This window comes from Cajanus cajan, chromosome 7 (genome assembly GCF_000230855.2).
Source record: "Cajanus cajan strain Asha chromosome 7, NIPB_CcT2T_4, whole genome shotgun sequence".
In the NCBI taxonomy this organism is placed as follows: Eukaryota; Viridiplantae; Streptophyta; class Magnoliopsida; order Fabales; family Fabaceae; genus Cajanus; species Cajanus cajan.
The window spans coordinates 17,378,283-17,398,425 of record NC_138523.1 but is presented as its reverse complement, the minus strand read 5'-3'; the positions used below and the strand labels follow the sequence as shown (position 1 = coordinate 17,398,425).

Below are 20,143 nucleotides of genomic sequence, written 5' to 3'. Positions count from 1 at the left end.
CTCCTGGAGAGGCATCATAATACTCATTTGGCAAGAGTAGCACAAGATTCCTGCCAACCGACTAATCAACCAGAAAAATCCCCAATGAAAATGCCTGGAGAGGCATCACAATACTCATATGGCGGGAACAATACCAAAATCCCTACCACACATTTCATCCCCAATGGAGACGCCTGGAGAGACATCATAATACTCACAGAGTAGGCACACCATGAAGTTCCTACTAATCCATTCAATCAGCAGACAACCCAATATAGGGGCACATCAAGCACCTCCTGCCCAACATCCTTGGGGCAACATCTATCACAAATAAAGCAAACCAACGAGGGCACTAACAAATTCCTCAAACTATCACAGTAGGCGGCCTAGAAAGGTCGACACAATAATACTCACCTCCTGATCCGGTACATGACAAAGGCATAAGGGAAAAGGCAACCTTGAAAGGTCGGCACAATAATACTCATCTCTCGATCTGATACATGAAAATGCCATAAGGGAAAAGTCTGTAGAGATGGTACTTACCTCCCGATGCGGTACATGACAGAGCCCTAAGGGAAAAGGCTGCCTGGAGAGGATGACACAATAATACTCACTTCCTGATCCGGTACACAACAAAGTCGTAAAGGAAAAAGTCTAGAAAAATGATACTCACCTCCCGATTTGATATACGACAAAGCCGTAAGGGAAGAAGTGGTATGGAGAGGCCAACACAATAATACTCACCTCCCAATATGGTACATGACAAAGCCGTAAGGGAAACATTCTAGAGAGATGATACTCACATTGCAACGTGAGCCAGTTAGAAGCCCTAATGTCAGTCCAGCCTGGAGAGGCTAAGCTTAGAACATACTCACTCTTCAACGAGTTAAACATGATCTTTACCTCAACATCACAAGGGAGGAAAGGGAAATAATGGAGCATCTATACAAAGATCGGAGGCTTATATGGCACATTTTTCCATCCTTATTCCCCCAACGGAGCACGCAACCCGAAACTCAGCTACTCTAGGGAATAAGGATACGGGCAAACCCATCTATTTGAAAGAAGCAATATGGAAACACCTATACGAAAAGACGGAGAAAAGACCTAGACAAAATATCTACGTCTTTACTTGACTTTGGGAAAGCAACACATAGCCATCCAATGTACAAATAAAGAGGGGCAACTATAAACACCCGATTTCGTCCACGGTATCCAAAACAAGGCAAGAAGACTCTAAAGGCCTAATGTGATATCAGATTGTACCTGAACAAATGTCAAGAGGCCCAAAAGCCTAAAAAAGTTGAAATAGGAGCCCAAAACGAGCCGTTCCCAAACTGAAATGAGCTGTTGCAATTCACTAAAAGGGTCTGAAAACCCTAGGTCAAAGCAGTCCATTCAGGGGTACAAAATGGGTCGCTCTGGCCCAGGTTGTTACAAGAAAAATTTGAATCCGAAACAGGCCATTCCAATTTTTGGAAGGATCCGTTCCAAATTCAAATTTTGGCCATCAAATAGTAGTCTGGAACGCCCCGTTCTGATCACCAGAACGACCGTTCCAGTTAGACCTAACGCCTATAAACTTACGACACATCACTAACCACATAACAAACCAAACTCTAGAACCCTCAGTAGCCATAATGTAAGAAAAACAATTTCTAAAACTTGTTAGTTCACGTCTTACTGTAAAGGAATGATGTAGCACACAACAGAGGCCACAAATGCCCACAACTTCGTAGCTCCCACCTTATTGCAATATTGTGATTTAACCTTTTCTTTTATTAGCTTATCATTAAAACTGACCCAAAACTGCTCCTTTCTCATTTTAAAATTTGACCGCGTGCCCCATCGCTCAAGCTTGAGCACCATCGCTGCAGCGGTGGGTAAGTTTAGGTTGGAAAATAAGCTCCAGAAAGTTGAAGCTATGGCTCTGAAATTGGCGCTCCAACTGTGGTAATATGAAAGTCCCAGGAACTTTGGCAGAGGGTGAGCGCTTTAGCTGTGGCTTGTGGCGCTTGAGCGCTGGGACAGTTTGATAAGGTTCCAGAAAGTTGGCGCCTAGGCGCTGGAACAGGCGCTTGAGCACTGAGAATAAAGCTTCAAGGGCTTTGGCAGAGAGTCAACGCCTTAGCTGTGAGGCTGGCGCTTTAACTGTGAAATTGTTTCCCATGTGAGAGACCCTTGCAGAAAATTGGTGCTATGGCCATGGACTTGGCGCTTTAGCGCTGGCAATCCTATTACAACAATTCGCATTCAAAATCCTATGCAAAGCCACTAGTGCCATTCTAAATGAACAGTAAGGTGCCTGATCAATGTAATTTACTTCCTAAGGTATGAAATCAGGGGAACCCTTTGAAAACTAGCTACATCAAATTCCCTATTAACTTCTTGACAATTATCTTTCTAACATCCATGTCAAACTGCATAATAAAGCATAACAATAACAGTAGCTTGCTTGTTGAAAAAGTAGACACCAAACATTTCAGCCAAAGTCACCACTCATAGTAAACATCAACAGCAACACCTCTTGAAGTCAAATATGGTATTCAAAATTCACACAAAAACTCCACTACCAAAACAAAGCATCAAAATAATCACAAACCCAAAACTCAGAATGCTACACAACCACTCTAAAACATCAAATTAACTTCATATACCCTAACACATAAAACATAAAACAAGTTGTCAACATGAGTGGTAGTTTTAACACATTATATATTATTCAAAACAAAAAACAACATGCATTATGAAACTAAACATAACTATGAGCAAAAACCATTAACGAAACAATATTCAACACAAAATTCAGAATTCAAACTAGGAATTAAACAAGAACATGCTAATTTAATGTCTTTAGCTTGACAATCCCTGTTTGATCATGGCTCCTTCCAATGAGTGATGGTAGTGAGTCTTTCAACTTCACCACCCAGATAATGCTTGAGCCTCTGACCATTAACCAACCAAGTCCTTCCTGAAGCAGGGTCTTCAAGTTCAATGGCTCCATAGGATCTGACAGATTTAATTGAAAAAGGACCTGGCCACTTGGATTTGAGCTTCCCAGGGAAAAGCTTCAACCTGGAGTTGAATAGTAATACTTGCTGGTCAGGTTGGAAGTTCCTGTTCAGAATCTTCTTGTCATGGTATATCTTGGCTTTGTGCTTGTAAGACTTAGAGGACTCATAAGCTTTCAATCTCCTTTCTTCCCATTCATGCAATTGAAGCTTTCTTTTCTCCCTTGCTGCCTTCAAATCATAATTTAAGGCCTTCAAAGCCCAAAATGCTTTATGTTCCAATCCCACTGGCAGATGACAAGCTTTACCAATGACCTTTTCCAATTCTTCGTTAGAGATAGGCAAAGCCTTCTCTAGTGGCGATGAGCTCTTGAAATCATTTTGAGTTTCCAAGTACACATCATCTAATACATCAATTCTAAAGCAATCTTTGTTGCCTTTTGGAAACTTCGTTGTTTCAAATACATTGAAACTCACTTCCTCATCTTGGACCCTCACCTTCAGCTTTCCTTCATCCATGTCAATGATAACTCGAGCTGTCTTCATAAAGGGTCTGCCCAATATCAAAGGAACTTCTACATCCTCTTCCATATCCATGACTACGAAATCAACTGGAAACATGAACTTATCAACCTTCACTATCATATCTTCCACTATGCCATGTGGAATCTTGATGGATCTGTCTGCCAACTGCAAGGTCATTCTTGTAGGTCTCACTTCTACTTCTCCTATCTTCTTCAGCGTGGATAAAGGCATCAAGTTAATACTGGCTCCAAGGTCCAAGAGTGCCTTACCCACTGATAGATTTCCAATAGACACGGGGAGAGTAAAACTACCCGGATCTCTGGATTTTTGAGGCAAATATTTTTGTATGATGGCACTACACCCAACCTCAAGCTCCACAGTTTCTTCTTCAAGAATTCTTCTCTTCTTAGTCAAGAGATCCTTCATGAACCGAGCATAAGTAGGCATTTGTTCCATGGCTTCAATGAAGGGAATATTTATCTGGAGCTTCTTGATGATGTCTAGAAATCTCAGGAATTGCCTTTCTTTTTCTTTCTTGGAAGGAGCATGAGGGTAAGGTAAGTTTTTTTCAGGAACAGTAGAACTGACTTCCCTGCCCTTTTTTTATTTTTCTCCTTCTCAACTTCATTTTTCTCTCTTATTTTTCCACTATCTACACTCTCACTCTTATTGTTTTATCCCTCATTCTTCTCACTTTCTTCCTCAACCTCCTTCAATTCACTATTTTCTACCTTATTACCAGCACCCTCATTGTCACCACTCACCCCAATATCACTACCAACTACCTTCCCACTTCTTGTTGTTATGGCTTGGCAATACTCCTTGGGGTTGGTCTTGGTGTTGGCTGAAAATGGGCCTTTAGACATGTCAGCTAATTGTTTAGCTAGCTCACCCACCTGCACCTCCAAATTCTTGATGGAAGCTTCAGTGTTTTTCTGGTTGTTCATAGATACCTGCATGAACTGGTTCAGAGTCTCCTCCAATTTACTGGTTCTTTCATGCATAGAGGGATAAGCAAGCTGATGTTGTTGTTGTTGTTGTTGTGGGGGCCTATTGGATGGCCCAGCTTCATTCCTCCATCCATATCCCTTGTTGTTATTGTTTCTCCAACCTTGATTCCCCTGCATATAATTATTAGTATTATAATTAAGGGAATTAAAATTACCTCCTTTCGGTTGGTTACCCACATAGTTGACCTCTTCTTCATTTGAAGTTTCAGAACAGTGACCATTGGGATGATCTCCCCCACAAAAATCACACTTTAAATAAGAATTTGATTGAGCTGGGGAGGAAGCAATGGCATGAATCTGTTGTGGTATTTTAGCCATCTGCTTAGTCAGTGCTTCAATCTGTTGAGATAACAGCTTGTTCTGAGCAAGGATTGCATCATTAGTACTGAGATCAAGAACTCCTCTTTTGTGAGATTGATGTCTCCCATGCTCTGCTTGGTGATCAGAAGATGCCAAAGATTCTATAATTTGAGTAGCTTCTTCTGGGCTTACAGTCATCATGGTGCCACCAGCTGCTGCATCCAGTAACATCTTCACCTCAGGCTTGATTCCATTCACAAAGAAGTTGAGTTGAGCTATATCCTCAAACCCATGGTTAGGACATTTTCTAAGCAATGACTTAAATCTCTCCCAGGCTTCACAAAATGGTTCATCTGCACCTTGCCTGAAAGTAGTGATTTCTGATTTGGCCTTAATATACTTGGATGAAGGATAGAATCTATTCACAAACTTATTTTCCACATTACCCCAGCTTGTCAAACTTTGATTTGGGTGAGATTGTAACCAAACTTTAGCTTTTCCTGTTAAAGAGAATGGAAACAATCTCAAGTATACAGCTTCCTCATCACCTTCAGGAATTCTCATTGTTCCACATAACTCATAGAAATTTGAAAGGTGTGAGTATGGGTCCTCATGATCAAGGCCAGCAAATTGTTGTGAGCTAACCAAAGTGAGGAAAGCAGGCTTCATCTCCATTGCTCTAGAAGTATTTGGAGCTGCAATGCTAGAGAAATGCCTAGGACCATGTTGTTGTGCATCATCACCTAGGGTCCTTCTAGGAGGCCCAGCTGGTCTATGTCCACCATTATGAGTGCCTGTTCCTTCTTCAACCATTTCTGTTTCAAGGTGTGGTTGATTTGATGAAGTAGAAGAACTTAGAAGATCTTGCTGTTGTTTTTGGATTCTGTCTAACTGTCTAAGCCTTCTTGTGCTACTATTGTTCCTCCTTGCCGTTCTTTCAATTTCAGGATCAAAATGCAATTCTTCGGCTGGAGTTTTCCCTCGCATACACTTTTAAGAAGTCTGCACAGCAAGGTGAGTCCACAAAACACAAGACAAATATCTCTATATATTATAAATATTCACAAAATGAATTATCTACACAATTACAAAATCACAAGATTAAGAATTACTAAATAGCACCAAATCCCCGGCAACGGCGCCAGAAACTTGATGAGGTTTTTTCGCAAACCTACCACTTGGCAAGTGAACCAAGTTTCGAAGTAGTATTCAAATATCGTCCTCAGGGATTTGAGTGTTTAGTAATTCTTGCTCTAATGATTTAAAAGAGAATTTTGTTATAATTGCAAATGAGTGAAAACAAATTAGAACAACACAATAAAATAAACGTAGTAAGAACAATGATTAAGAGACAAGGATTGGTCCAGAAGCACTTGCTAACTCATAGATCTTCTTAAAATACATGCGATTCTAATTCCATTATTTCCACGTTCATTAAGTAATCCAACAAGATTCCTCAAGGTTGAATCCTAAAGTCATTAAGCTCAAAACATGATTCCTCTATATTTTGAGTTTAACACTTCGCATTAAGAACAATGACTTGAACAATGTGACTAACCAAATCAAGTCTATTCCTAGAACAAGAAATGATTAGGTGCAAGATTCAGTTCGGGTTTTCAAAAACATTTTCCAACTGGATTCAAAAGCCAAAAATCATACAACGGGTGATCAAGCCGATATAAGCATTAAGAGAAGAATCAATGCACAAATAATGAGATCAAAATGCATATATTTAAGAAGAAGAAGAGTTAGTAGTTACATCCAACCAATCCTTAATAAGTTTAGCCACACATGGCCATTACAAGATCTAAGAAGTAAAAGAAGAGATTACAAAGTTGGAGATGAAAGCAAGGGGTTGGGCTTCGTTCCCAAATGACCCAGCTGCCCAAGTATTCGTTCTTGCTCCGTTTCTCCCTTCAAGTGCTTCTCAATCTGTTTTTTTTTTCTCTGTGGTACGTGATGCCCCTGGTTTCTCCTCTTTTTCCCTTTTATATGAACTTCAAAACAGGGCCAAAAAGTAGCTTTTATTTCCACGGCTGCAGCTGCAGATCCACGGCTATAGTTGTGGAGAGTCCTTCAGGGTGAAGAAACCTCCAAGGCTGCAGCTGTGGTTTCACAGCTATAGCTGTGGCAACTCCTTCAAGCTTAAGGAACCTCCAGCGCTGCAGCTGTGAAGCCACAGCTATGGCTGTGGATCTCTGGAGTTTTTGCTAGGTCTTGGGTGCTCCATGGCTTTAGCTTTGAGTTCACAACTTTAGCTTCAACTCTCTGGAGCTTCAAATTGTATTTCAGATTTCCACAGCTCGAGCTCTAGATCCACAGCTATAGCTTCAAGTCTCTGGAACCAAAAAATGAGCATTCCAGATTTCCACAGCTATAGCTGTAGAACCACAGTTATAGCTGCAAGTTTCTGACCTTCACAATTTCTCCCCAGATTTTCACAGCTATAGTTGTAGATCCACAGCTATAGCTCCAACTTTCTGGACCTCTATATCCTTCCCAGACTTCCACAGCTCGAGCTCCAGATCCACAGCTATGGCTGTGGATCTCTGCCTAGCCAAAAATCCTGTAAAAAATGAGGAAATTCCTTAAGATTGCTACTACTCCTCTACTCTTATAGTATAACTTAATTCTTTAAATTAAAGGGGTGAAATAACATATATATTATCTACAATTACCCAAAAAGAGTGCCAAAAGTTGAGCGTAAATCATGCATAAAAGACACTCAACACTTGTAGTGACATGGCCTTTGGGAACCTATCTCCATGCCTTCTTTAGACTCAAAGTCTACCATCTTTTCTTTGTTCAAGATTATTGTCCTCTCTTTAGTGAAACAATCTTATTTCAGGCGAGGTTAATCAAAGGTCTTCTGGATTCTTTAGTTTTAGTTGTGGGATTCAAAATTAATGTCTAGAAATCTGAATTTCTTATAAGAATGTCTGAAGAGAAAAGATGAAATTTTTTTAAAACCATTCCAGGATTTAATAGTTAAAGTAAACAAAAAAAAAATAAATAAATAAAATTTGCCTTTATCTTAGATATATAAGATTCAAGGAAGGTTGGCAGGTTGGAAAACCAAACTTCTTAATAGAGTTCAACATACAACTCTAGCTAAGCCAATTATGTCAGCTATCCCTAATTATCTCATGCAAATTGTTAGCTTCCGAAAATGATGTGTGATGATATTTGCTAAGATCATTAGAGCCTTTTACCCATCATTGGATGAATTGGGAAACTATCAAGAGAAGAGTCGAACTTGGTGTTAGATCCACAAAAGAAGCTAATATTTGGTGTTTGGTTTCTAAATTTAACTAAAGCTTACAAATCCTAAATATTTCAAACACAAATAAATAAATATCTTCACCAAAGAAACAAAATCTGTCATATGTCTACGGTGTTAGAAAATTTTTCTAGACAAACCTTGGTTCTTATCATTTTAACTTTCTTTGAAGTGATGATAAAGGCAAAAACACGTCACTTATTTGCACCTTGTCACAAAATAGGAATACATAAATCAAAATGAGCATGAATTTGGTCAAATATCGCATTATGCATGCTTGTTTCCCAAATGCTATTCCTAATCATCAAGATGCCACACTCATATTTTACACATTCACTACCATTTTGCTCTACTTGAGTGCTTATCACTTTGTGCCTTCACCTTCCTTATATAACGAAAAATAAAAATTAAACACTTTGATGTTTAGATTATGTTTAACTTATCATAATCCTTAAGCTTAAAGTGTGTGCGCTTCAATATATAGTGATAGGAAGGGGGAGACAATGATTGATTTTGTGGTGAAGAAACTGCGGTTTTATACATTATCTATTTGATTTCATTTTGTGCGTATGTATCTCTCAATCAACATTTAGAGTGTAATATCTTCCCTTTAGTTTTTCTCCCTTTTATTTGTTTTTAAATAATATATGTAAACTGGTTTTTAAAATAACAAATGAAAAATGTTATTTATACAACAAACTGTTCAATAATTTGTACAACTAACAGAGCAAACGAGAGAAAAAAGATAAATTTAAAATGTAATAAATTAAATGATGAAGAGAAATAGATACAAAAAATAATATTATATAAATTATTGTATATAACACACTCCAAAATAAAATAAAATAAAATAAAATTCATTCATCGTTCCTATCTTTCTTCTGTATGTTTCTATATCAAAAAAAAAATAATGAATATAGTACTAGGTATGTAATGAGAAATTCATATCTTTTCAAATTTTAGGTAAAATGTTTGGTTTATTTTAAATTTCTTTTACTAGATTGTGTGTTGGATTATAATTTATTACTAAGACTTAATAAAAAGATTTTTTTTTTAATGTAGTTGAATATCAATGATATATATATATTATTGGTACGAATTATTTACGGATTTTGTCATAACAAACCCCTACTAAATAATCAAGTTGGCTATTTCTAATAAAACTTTTCTTTTAATTTTTTTTTTATGACTAATTTTCACTCTATTCGGATAGACATGATCATAAACTTTAGCAAGAAAATCTTTTGTGGGCTTTATCTGGTCGGGTTTATGCTTGCCCTTGTCACAGTCTTCCATTCTATAGTCCGTTTCTTAATCCACTTCTATTTTTCTTTAGCAATTTATTGACTTGTTTGTAAGTGGGGTTCACAATACGAGTTGCCAGAGGTTCAGCTTGAGGGTTAATATTTTTTTTTTCAGATTTGGACTTAATTCAGTTTCGGTTAATTAATGTTGGAAGAAGTAAGTTAACTTGATATTTAGACAAAATAAAATTTATTAATTAAGACACCATGCACCGTTAAGTCATAAAATTTTAGAAGTAAAAATATAAAATTATCTGATGAGTTATTAATGTATTAAGTTATTTAAAATTTATTAATTTAAGTCGATGAATTTTATAATTTATCAACCCCTATTGAAAAATTATAATTTTTAAAAAGTATATGCCATTCTTTCAATTCAAAACCCATTATCCTTCTCGTACGTGGAAGCTCCAATTTGTAGTATGCCCCCACCATTTTTAAGTAATATTTTTCGTACAAAATAGTATATTTTCTAAAATTTCACATTATGAACATGTTAGAATCAGATAGAAAATGCCTTAGAGAGATATAGAGGGGAATGAGATAGAAAATAACATATAATTTCTATTATATTTTTCGTAAATTTTAAAAATATAATATGTTGATTTCACTAAAAAGGATAGCATTAGGAAGAATTAAATAACATAGGATGTCACGTTTCGTTCTATCCACGCGCACACGTCGAATTTACCTTGAGAAATATCATGTGCATGCTACTGCAATCATGAGGTAGCCAACTATATCCACAGAAATCTCATGCTTCTATTTTGAACTTCTTTACCCTTCATTTTTTTTTATCTATATTATTGTTACAAAATATTTAATAATTTTGTTATTAGTTTTTGTTAGAAAATTTTATTGACCATCTTTAATAAAATTTTATTTTTAATCATATATATATATATATATATATATATATATATATATATATATATATATATTATATAATACTCAAATTTGAGAACCTTTTTAAAGAGCTTGTGTCCAATACCACCATCAATGACCATTATTAATTTGTTCTTCCATTTTCTTCACCTAATTCCTTTTTCTTTTGTTGGGATGAGGACTACAATCAACTAGTTTTTCGCAAGTTCTGCTTCAAAAACCACTAACCCTCTTCCCAAATTCAATATGTTTTCTCATAGAAACATGAGATACGGTTTTTCATTCATAAATATCCAAAACTAATCATAAACAAGTAACTTCTTTATGTCCCTGCACAGCATCAGCTTATAGTTCAGCTCTTCCATATAAATAAACAATGTCCATTACATTTGAAGAGTTTATTTTAAAAACTTATGACTTATTTTTATAAGCTATACTTGAAACAGGAAGCAACTTATAATTTATAATCTCTTAATTTTATTTTTCTCTTTTCTTTTTTATTCTCATTACTTGAAATCTATTTTACCTTTTTAATTTAGAAATCATTTTCACTACATGTCATTCTTTTTCTCTCATTATCAAATACATAAATATATTATTTTACATTAATCAATTAACATATCAGTTAATTTTACTAAATACTTTTAATTCAATCATTTAACATATAAATTTTCAGCTTTTCGACTTCTAAAACTTTGAGGCAACTTATAAATTAGTTTTACTAACCACATCTCAAGGACTCTAAATATAGATCGCTTTGAAATTACATTAAATACGAACCAAAAGTCAGAAGATAAGAAACATGAAAAATACACATAACCTTGCTCTTAGTTAGACCAACTTCTAACAGCAAATGAGGCATTTAACAAGTCCATTCTCGTTGCATTCAGGACACCTGATGAAGCATTCATTTTTGTTGCCACCATTGGTGGTGAAGACTTTGCAACTACCATTACAATTGGAGCAAATAGCGAACTTCATGCAAGCACAACCTTTGCAAGGACCATCAACAAGGTTAACAGGTGTTCCATCCAAAAGCTTTCCAAGCCAACCCTTCTCATGCAATTCCACCACTTCATCAGCTCCTCCAATGTACCTCCCCTTGATGAAAAGCTTTGGAGGGATCACTTTTCCACCCAAGATCTTCCACATTTCCTCTCTATATTCCATATGTAGAGAAACATCCCTCTCATGGTACATTATCTTAAAGCTTCTTAGCAAAAAGCGTATTGTGTTGCAGTCCTGAAAGGTCTTTCTTATGCTTCTCATGCTTGTGGTGTAGAGAATCACTTCCTGGCTTCCACCACCTGGTGGATTTATCTCTTCAAAATCTGTTAAAGATGGGTACCCTTTGGTGCTTTCAATATGTTGCATGCTTTTAATAGGACTAGAAGCCACTATTTTTTCCTCAACAAGCTCTTTCTCTTTTGTCCCTTTGGAGGGTGTGACTTCAATGTCCATTTCTTTTTGTTCTGGATGCTTATCATGATCTTCACTTCCATTGAGGCCAATCTCTAGCTCAACCTTGTGATATTGAGCATCATAGATAGGTGAATTGGAACATTTCTTGATGCAGCATACATCTTGTGGGTTGAGCTGAAGGACTAGGCCTTGTTTCAGTTTGCTAATGGTTGGAATGAGTTCCAAATTCCTATTGAATCTGCTTTTCATTCTTTTCAAAACTGGATGGCATGTGATATTATGAGGGAGAGGCTACCAACTCATGGAGTGAAGAAAAGATGAGGTGAGAATGATGGCTCACAAGAATGCTGAATTGAGGACAGAATGGCTGAAGATGAGAGTGCTCTTTAAGTTTTAAAGGCTATAAAGTGGTGATTGGAAGGTGTGCAATGTTGGGATGCTTTATTAAGTTTTGAATAATCGATGCATGGTGTGGGGGCAAGGTTGACCCCTCACTCCCTTATCTGATCAGAGTGCATGACTCATTACCTACCATTTGGTGCCTCAATCATGGTCTGAACTATGAACTATGCCGGATATTTGTCAACTAAAAACAATGAAATGGGCATAAATTCCCCATCATTAGTTACTTACTAGAAGGGGGAACTATGCCAAATTGCCAGCCATAATCTTAATCTTGCACATGGTTGAGTAGATTTAGCACCACTATTACTTTAGAGTGTCCTTGGACCACTGATGATGCCCAATGCGATGGAGACGAAGTGTTTTGTGCCCACGGTCATGATTAATTTCCATTTGTGTACATGTTATGCCTCTGTTGGCAACTGATTGAGGGAAACAAAGGAATAAAATCATGCACTGTATTCAAACTAGATATTGAATAAAATTAAATGATTGAGTACCTTAAAAATTAGAAATTGCCTTTCATTAAGTTTCAAGAAATCTTATTCTCAAATTTCTCTAAATTTTCCAAGTCAAAATTTAGCTTTCACCCCCATTTTTTTACCACTCCATACTCCACAAGGTCATCCTCCCAATTTCGTCCCTTTCAGGAGTGTGCATGACAATTAATAGATACCAAACAAAATAACCAACAAACCATAAATGAATTAGAAAATGGTTTTTGATATAATGGTAGATATTGTATGTAAGGAATTCGTGAGAAAGGAAAACTCAGAAGAGGGAAATCTCCTCTGCCAAGAGCCAAGCTCCTAATAGCACAACCAACAAGGTTCTCTATCCAAACAGTAAAAAGGAAATAACCGCCTGCCCTGCCTATCAAATGTGATTCTCTATATACCACAATATTCTCTCTCTTTCCTCTAACAACCCCGAATAACCCTCATGCCTTGTCAGCATTCTTCTTCCTCCGCTCATACACAATCCATGGTTTTGGGCCCCTTTTTTTTTCATGGGCCAGTGGTTCTAGTGATCCATGATGATCTTGGGCCTTATCAACAACCCTTTCTCTACAATTAAATGCACTTATCATGACTCAAATGAGTTTGGCCTGGTGAAAGCATGCTAATTCTCCAATGTATGAGTGTGTATAAAAGTACTCCACAAGAAGGTTTTTGACTCGATTTTTGCATAAAACATCTTGGAGAAAGGAGTTTACTCATGCAGCTCTAACTCTCAGGACCGTAAAGTTTCCTCGCTATGGTTTATGTACTTCAGAAAAAAAACGTACTTTGTCATGCGCATGAAGTGGCAAGACTTAAAAGATTGTTGCAAACTATCACTAAATGTGTATTAAAAATTGCAATCAACTGCAAGTCCTTCACCAAATGCGTATCCACAAACATGGAACCCTTGGGCAAGTAATTATATGATCTTTAGACGTAGGTATAAAATGCAATCCCTTTGATTTGAAATAAATGCTACTTCGATATACATTAAACCAAATTTACCTTGATAATCATCAAGCTGGAAGTGCTTGGAACATAGTACACTGTTTCACATGAAATAACCATAATATTGTATATGGATGAGGGTAATTCTCACCTTACAAAATGTTTTTATAAGATTAAATTAGGCCAAAAATCCACTTTCTTTCTTCCTGCATTACTCGTACAAGGATTAGGATTTTGAGATCAGTTTTTAAATTTTATTAAGAGGATGAGATAACATGTTCAAACTTAGCTTCAGATATTAACGTGGACACATATTTTACATTTAAGGACGGATATATTATTACATCATGATAACACCCTCAGAGCATAGTCAAAATAAATAGATAACATTACACAATGATCTACCTTCCGTGTGTAGCCAGGAGATTGGAAAATAAATAATGAAGCAGATATTTTGTGTTTTCTAATCCCAGAAAGTACCAAGACATTTTTCTGATTCTTAATCCAGATACTGGTCCTATTGGATTATAGAAGAAGGATTTGATAATACAAGGGTAGTTTGCAGTTTGTACAAATATTTTATATAGATCTGTATCTGAGCATAGAATTCAACGACCAATGTATATTAACTATCAGCCACAGAAGAACCAAGCCCAATATTAAAACCAAATGTAATGCAAGTTAACTCATGCTGGTTTCCATCAAACATCTTCATCTTCAAAGTGTATGAACCCTGCAAATACAGTACATGGTGAGAGTTATGGCATTGAAAATAAAAATAATACATCAGCATTGAACAAGAAAGGAGACCACATAGTATAATTAAACAGTCTAAACAACATAATACACTGCTAACTAGGAACTTAACACCTTAACAAAGCCCCTTGTAATTACTAATTAGGCAGTTAGTATGCCATAAAATAGTACAAGTCTAATCTCAACGCTGATAACATGAAGAAAACAAAAAGTGATCAGTGAATAAATCACATCCCCCAAGGACCCAATCTAACTTCAAAATTTCTCCAAGGGAAAGGTGAGCTGCAAGAAAGCTCATGATATTAGCAGAAAACAGTCAAACCACAGAGCTATGTGCACTTAAGAAGATATATTATGGGAAACTGAACTAGGAGTTTTCAATACAGAATTCACGAAAATAACAAACTTTTCTTGATGAAAACAATGGTTCCTGCTGCATTTCTGGATTAAAAACAAGTTTCAATTTGAAAATTAATAACAACAACATGTTTTAGATAAAAATAAACAAAATTTCAACACACTGTAATTTTCCTTTTTATACTGGTTTAGGAGCTAGTGTGCATCATTCTAGAGAATATTCATGTCAACCATATTGAGCTCACCCTTCAATCCACATGTATCAACATCAATGGAAAAAATTCCAAATGATAAAACAAGTAGTATACTAGTTCTATCCAGGTATCAAACTAATATAACTTGTTAAGAACCATCATCACACTCAATTGTGCTCTAACATATTTGAATCCCTATCTTAAGATGTCTACATGCCATAACATGAGTACAAGGGTTTTTTTTTTCAGTTCCAATGAATGTAGGAGAAGTCCAAATGCCTGATTTAGCAGGATATTGGATCAGCAGAAAATCTGCACTTATATAGATAGATAGATATATTTTCTCTTTTCACCAAAATACATGAACATACGCACAAGGAATGAACAAAACATTGACTTACAGGTGGAGTGAATCCAGGTAAAACTTGTGAATGAGCAATGACGAAATCACCAACTGAAACAGGGCAAGTAGTTTCTCCACAAAGGTCATGGGTCTCACTGTGTATGTGCCATCCAAAATAAGACACTTCAATCACTAGCTTTCCTCCAGATAATGCTTTATCTGAGTCATGAAATGCTTGGATTAGAGAAATGAGCGAAATTATTTATCCATCAAGACCTCATCCATCTCTACCTCGAAATACCACCACTATGCTATACTTGCAGTCAGATTCCCAAATATACTTACTTTCTACATTCAAAATAAATCCAGGGTCTATTTGAATAAATTTTTCCAGAAGTACTTCTAGGAGAGTAAAATAGAAGAAAAAATAAATAAAATAAGATTCTTCATAAGTTAAAATTAATTTATACATAAAAGCTGTTCTGTAGAAGCTTTCACTCCTATTAACTTATTCAAAATCTTATTTTTAACTTATGCATAAGTTAATTTTAGTTTATAGAGAAATTTATTTTTGATTTTTTTTCTCTTATAAATATTTCTAGAGAAACTTATCTACAAAAACACAAACAACAACAAAAACCTTATCCCACTAGGTGAGTTATCCCACTAGGTGAGGTCGGCTACCTAGATCACACAAGAGCCATGTAATTAAAACAGAATAAAGATATAAATAAGTAAAGTACGAAACTTTCAATACACATGCACATTAAGAAACACCATATGCATGAAGGTGGATATAATAAATTATAAAAAAATTAAAAATAGTAAAAACGTACAAACATAGTGACACAATAAGAAAAATGTGAATCACAGAGTACCTGCAGTTGCAGCGATGCTGAACGTAGCAGGCTGGCCTCTTACGATGGGATCAGGGGATATTTCCACTCCTTTGACATCAACATCATAGACACCTTTCTTATCTAACATAGAAAATTAAGCCATAGTTTATTCAATAACGGGCACAACAGAAGAATAATATATCGCAACAAAACATTAGCAAATTATTAAATTATAAAACTGATCAAAGAAAAAGAGTTCTTCACAACTAAAAGACAAATAACAAAAATTAATTGAAAATAACCTACCTAAGCTTAAAATAATTATTAATATGTTAATTCAAGTCAGACAACTGATTATTCAATCAAACCCAATTCCATCCAACTCAGACTATTATAAACACAAAAATCTCCCCAACGGTATGTTTCCTAATTGAATAAAATTGAGGCCACAAAACCAAAAAAAAACAAAAAAAAACAAAAAAAAACAAAAAAAACAAAAAAAACAAATTTTTACTCACGAAAAAATAAAAATCCATACAGAAAATCCCAATTATATAATACCCAGTTTCCAGGGAAAGTTCAAAACTTTAGAATCAGCCTTGGAACCCCAAATCAAGGAACCAAATTTTCAATCACATGAGAGGGTTAAGATAGTAACCGCAAAATTTAATGTCGGTGGCGTTGGTAAATGCGTAGAGAAGAAACAGCGTTGAAAAGAAGAAAAGCTTGTTGCTTATCATTTCCATGGATTCTTCGCAGCGCAACTACGTGTCAATGGAAATCGCCTAAGCAACTTTGCTTCCGCAGGTTAACTTCCCAATTATTTTTTCTTCATTTTTTCTCCCTTTTATAGGCTACAAAGGATAATGACAATGATAGTTTCTATTTTTTTCTTTTTTAAAAATTTTCTTTTAGTGGTCGACTATCTTTAGTAGTGTTATTATCAAAATTGTACCCAAGGTTCTATGTTAGTGAATAACTCACTAAATTAGTAATTCAACGACACGATAATATATTATGAATGTATAATATTTAATTTTATATTAATAGTAATATAGTGTAAAGAGTAAATTTTGTCCGACATTATTTTGAAAGAGGGATCACATAAATTTACTTTATTTAATAATTTATATTTTATATCAAATTTTAATAATATAATTATTAAATTTAAAATTTTTAATGAATAAATTAAATTTATAATTTTTTAAAAATTTAAAAATTATTTAATATTTTTTCATTAATTCAAATCAATATATAAAATGATTTTATAATTATCTGTCAATTTGAATTAATAAATAAAATATTAAATAATTTTTAAAAATTTTAAAAATTTGTAGATTTAATATATGTAATAAGAACTTTAAATTCAACTGTTAGATTATTAAAATTTGATGTAAAATATAAATTATTAAATGAAATAAGCTTAGATAGATTTATTCTTAGAGTAAATAGATCTATTCTCTTCTAGAGAGTTGTTGGTGTAGTGATTTATTAACCTTTGAAGATACAAAATACCTGGCACTACTGCTATCACCTACATTTTTTATGTGGTTGAACAAGTTTTGCAACTCCTAACAGCGGACACCAACATTTACATGGGTGTACTTATTTTTTGGTAAAGATAGAAAAGATTACAAGGATGGTCGCAATGAGAATTAAACCTAGATCTTCATGTTTTTAACTACCCCAATCCCTCCCCACCCAATCACTAGGCTAATCCTAGTGGTTACATGGGTGTACTTCTAATTATGGGTGAGTATGGTCCTAAACTAATCTAATGATCCAATAAATATGAAACAAGTATATATATATATATATATATATATATATATATATAAATGGTTCATACTATCAGATTATATTGGATTAGAAAATTATAAATCTAATAAGTTTGGTTCAAATATCTAATTAAATAATTAACTTGTTAGACCACTAGGGTTAGCCTAGTGGTTGGGTGAGGAGGGGTTGGGGTAATTAGAAGCATGAGGACCTAGGTTCAATCTTCATTGCGACCATCTTTATAATGTTTCCTATCTTTACCAAAAATAATAATAATAATAATAATTAACCTGTTATTATTGTTATTTTTATTAGGTTTGGGCTATGAGATTTGGGCTTTCATGGCAGATTCGGGCATGAAAATTTGCAAATTTTAAAATGTTAACAGATTTGCATAGTTGGCATATATGTGTTTTTTGATGTTGACTGCATTTGACAAATTTTGTTGAGTACTACATATTTAATTTTTAATTTAATAATTTGTTTTTTTTTAAGTTTGTAATGTTGAATATTTTAAATATGGTTTTTTTATGATGTTAATTAAGATATTTGTAATATTGTAATATGAAACATTTTATCTATTAGACTAAATGAGATGATAATGGGTTGGGGTAATTAAAAGCATGAGGATTTAGGTTCAATCCTCATTGCGATCATCTTTATAATTTTTTCTATCTTTACCAAAAAAAATAATAATTAACATGTTATTATTGTTATTTTTATTAGGTTTGGGCTATATGAGATTTGGGCTTTGATGGCAGATTCGGGCATAAAAATTTGCAAATTTTAAAATATTAAAAATTTTGCAGAGTTGGCATATATGTGTTTTTTGATGTTGACTGCATTTGATAAATTTTTTTGAGTACTATATATTTAATTTTTAATTTAATAATTTGTTTTTTTTTTAAGTTTGTAATGTTGAATATTTTAAATATGATTTTTTTATGATGTTAATAAACATATTTGGAATATTGTAATATGAAACATTTTATCTATTGGACTAAATGAGATGATAATGGGTTGGGGTAATTAGAAGCATGAAGACCTAGGTTCAATCCTCATTGCGATCATCTTTGTAATTTTTCCTATCTTTACCAAAAAATAATAATAATTAACCTGTTATTATTGTTATTTTTATTAGGTTTGGGCTATGAGATTTGGGCTTTGATGGCAGATTCGGGCATGAAAATTTGCAAATTTTAAAATGTTAACAGATTTGCAGAGTTGACATATATGTGTTTTTTGATGTTGACTGCATTTGACAAATTTTGTTGAGTACTATATATTTAATTTTTAATTTAATAATTTGTTTGTTTTTTTTTTAGTTTGTAATGTTGAATATTTTAAATATGATTTTTTTATGATGTTAATAAAGATATTTGTAATATTGTAATATAAAACATTTTATTTATTGGACTAGATGAGATGATAATGTGTTTTACAAGTTGATTAATATATATATATATATATATATTATTAATAAATTGAATCATTTAATTTAAACTAATTCAAATATGAATACATAGATTTTAAATATGATTTTTTTATGATGCTAATAAACATATTTGTAATATTGTAATATTGGACATTTTATCTGTTGGATTAAATGACATTATAATGTGTTTTTCAAGTTGATTAATGTATTTTTTTTCTTCATTTTTTGTTATTTTATTAGTAAATTCAATCATCTAATCTAAACTAATTCAAATATGAGTGCATGGATTGGATAATTGGAGATTGAAAAACAAAAATAATGAATCATTTCAAACTAATTAAAGTTGATTGGATCAAAATGAAAAATGTCTCAATTTCAATTCAATGGAACTCATGCTTAACCCAACCTTCAATTGTGACTTTATGTCTAAGTTAGAAATTGAACGTGATTTTTGATTAAGAAACACAAATATATTAATCATTGTTAAAGATCGTGAACTTACTACCTTTAACAATTTCTCTTTTGTCAACTATGTGTTTTTATCTACAAAACACCATTTTTATTTAGGTATCTACTCCTAGTTATGTTTTTTCATCTATAAGATTCAAATCTTATTCCTTAACAAATTAAACTAGAAAATTATCTTGGAACTCACAAATTTGTTAAAAAGAACAAGTTCATGCTTTTCATTAGGACCAAGGGAAAAGATCCCTAAAATCACACAGAAAAGCAAATAAGGTCATTGTTGTCGCTGCACTATGTTGACATTGCTTCTGTGAGCTCTATTTAGTTTGGAAAGATGATAAGCAGTTTCCTTGATTAGATAATAGGTACCATTTGATGAAAATTTAATGTTTGCATTAAATAAGTC

General features: G+C 34.0%; 3 protein-coding genes and 1 non-coding gene across 4 annotated transcripts; 1 reads left to right on the top strand and 3 right to left on the bottom strand.

Moving 5' to 3' along the window:
- Window positions 1–2,855: 2,855 nt before the first annotated feature.
- On the bottom strand, window positions 2,856–3,971 carry LOC145949867 (uncharacterized). The gene has a single exon (XM_083060769.1). The coding sequence runs from the start codon at window positions 3,969–3,971 to the stop codon at window positions 2,856–2,858; it is 1,116 nt and encodes a 371-aa protein (XP_082916895.1).
- Window positions 3,972–5,111: 1,140 nt separating this feature from the next.
- On the top strand, window positions 5,112–5,217 carry LOC145950210 (small nucleolar RNA R71). Its single transcript, XR_014428317.1, has one exon. It is a non-coding gene; the product is annotated as a small nucleolar RNA R71 (small nucleolar RNA).
- Window positions 5,218–11,137: 5,920 nt separating this feature from the next.
- On the bottom strand, window positions 11,138–11,965 carry LOC145949866 (uncharacterized protein At5g39865). The gene has a single exon (XM_083060768.1). It carries the CDS (start codon window positions 11,963–11,965, stop codon window positions 11,138–11,140), a length of 828 nt encoding a protein of 275 aa, XP_082916894.1.
- A 1,971-nt stretch (window positions 11,966–13,936) lies between these two features.
- Window positions 13,937–16,892, bottom strand: LOC109815929 (MD-2-related lipid recognition domain-containing protein / ML domain-containing protein). The gene is made up of 4 exons (XM_020380750.3): window positions 16,717–16,892; window positions 16,098–16,199; window positions 15,278–15,438; window positions 13,937–14,302 (listed from the first exon to the last, which is right to left on the bottom strand). Exons 1-4 carry the CDS (start codon window positions 16,802–16,804, stop codon window positions 14,195–14,197), a joined length of 459 nt encoding a protein of 152 aa, XP_020236339.1. The 5' UTR covers window positions 16,805–16,892; the 3' UTR covers window positions 13,937–14,194.
- Window positions 16,893–20,143: the final 3,251 nt, after the last annotated feature.

Bases quoted from the DNA above. Each gene is read 5' to 3' on its own strand.
- LOC145949867 (XM_083060769.1), bottom strand. From the start codon at position 3,971: ATGGAACAAATGCCTACTTATGCTCGGTTCATGAAGGATCTCTTGACT.
- LOC145949866 (XM_083060768.1), bottom strand. From the start codon at position 11,965: ATGAAAAGCAGATTCAATAGGAATTTGGAACTCATTCCAACCATTAGC.
- LOC109815929 (XM_020380750.3), bottom strand. From the start codon at position 16,804: ATGGAAATGATAAGCAACAAGCTTTTCTTCTTTTCAACGCTGTTTCTT. The intron at 15,439-16,097 runs GTACTCTGTGAT...TTCATGACTCAG, and splicing joins CAGCATCGCTGCAACTGCAG to ATAAAGCATTATCTGGAGGA. The intron at 14,303-15,277 runs GTAAGTCAATGT...CTGTATTTGCAG, and splicing joins TACCTGGATTCACTCCACCT to GGTTCATACACTTTGAAGAT.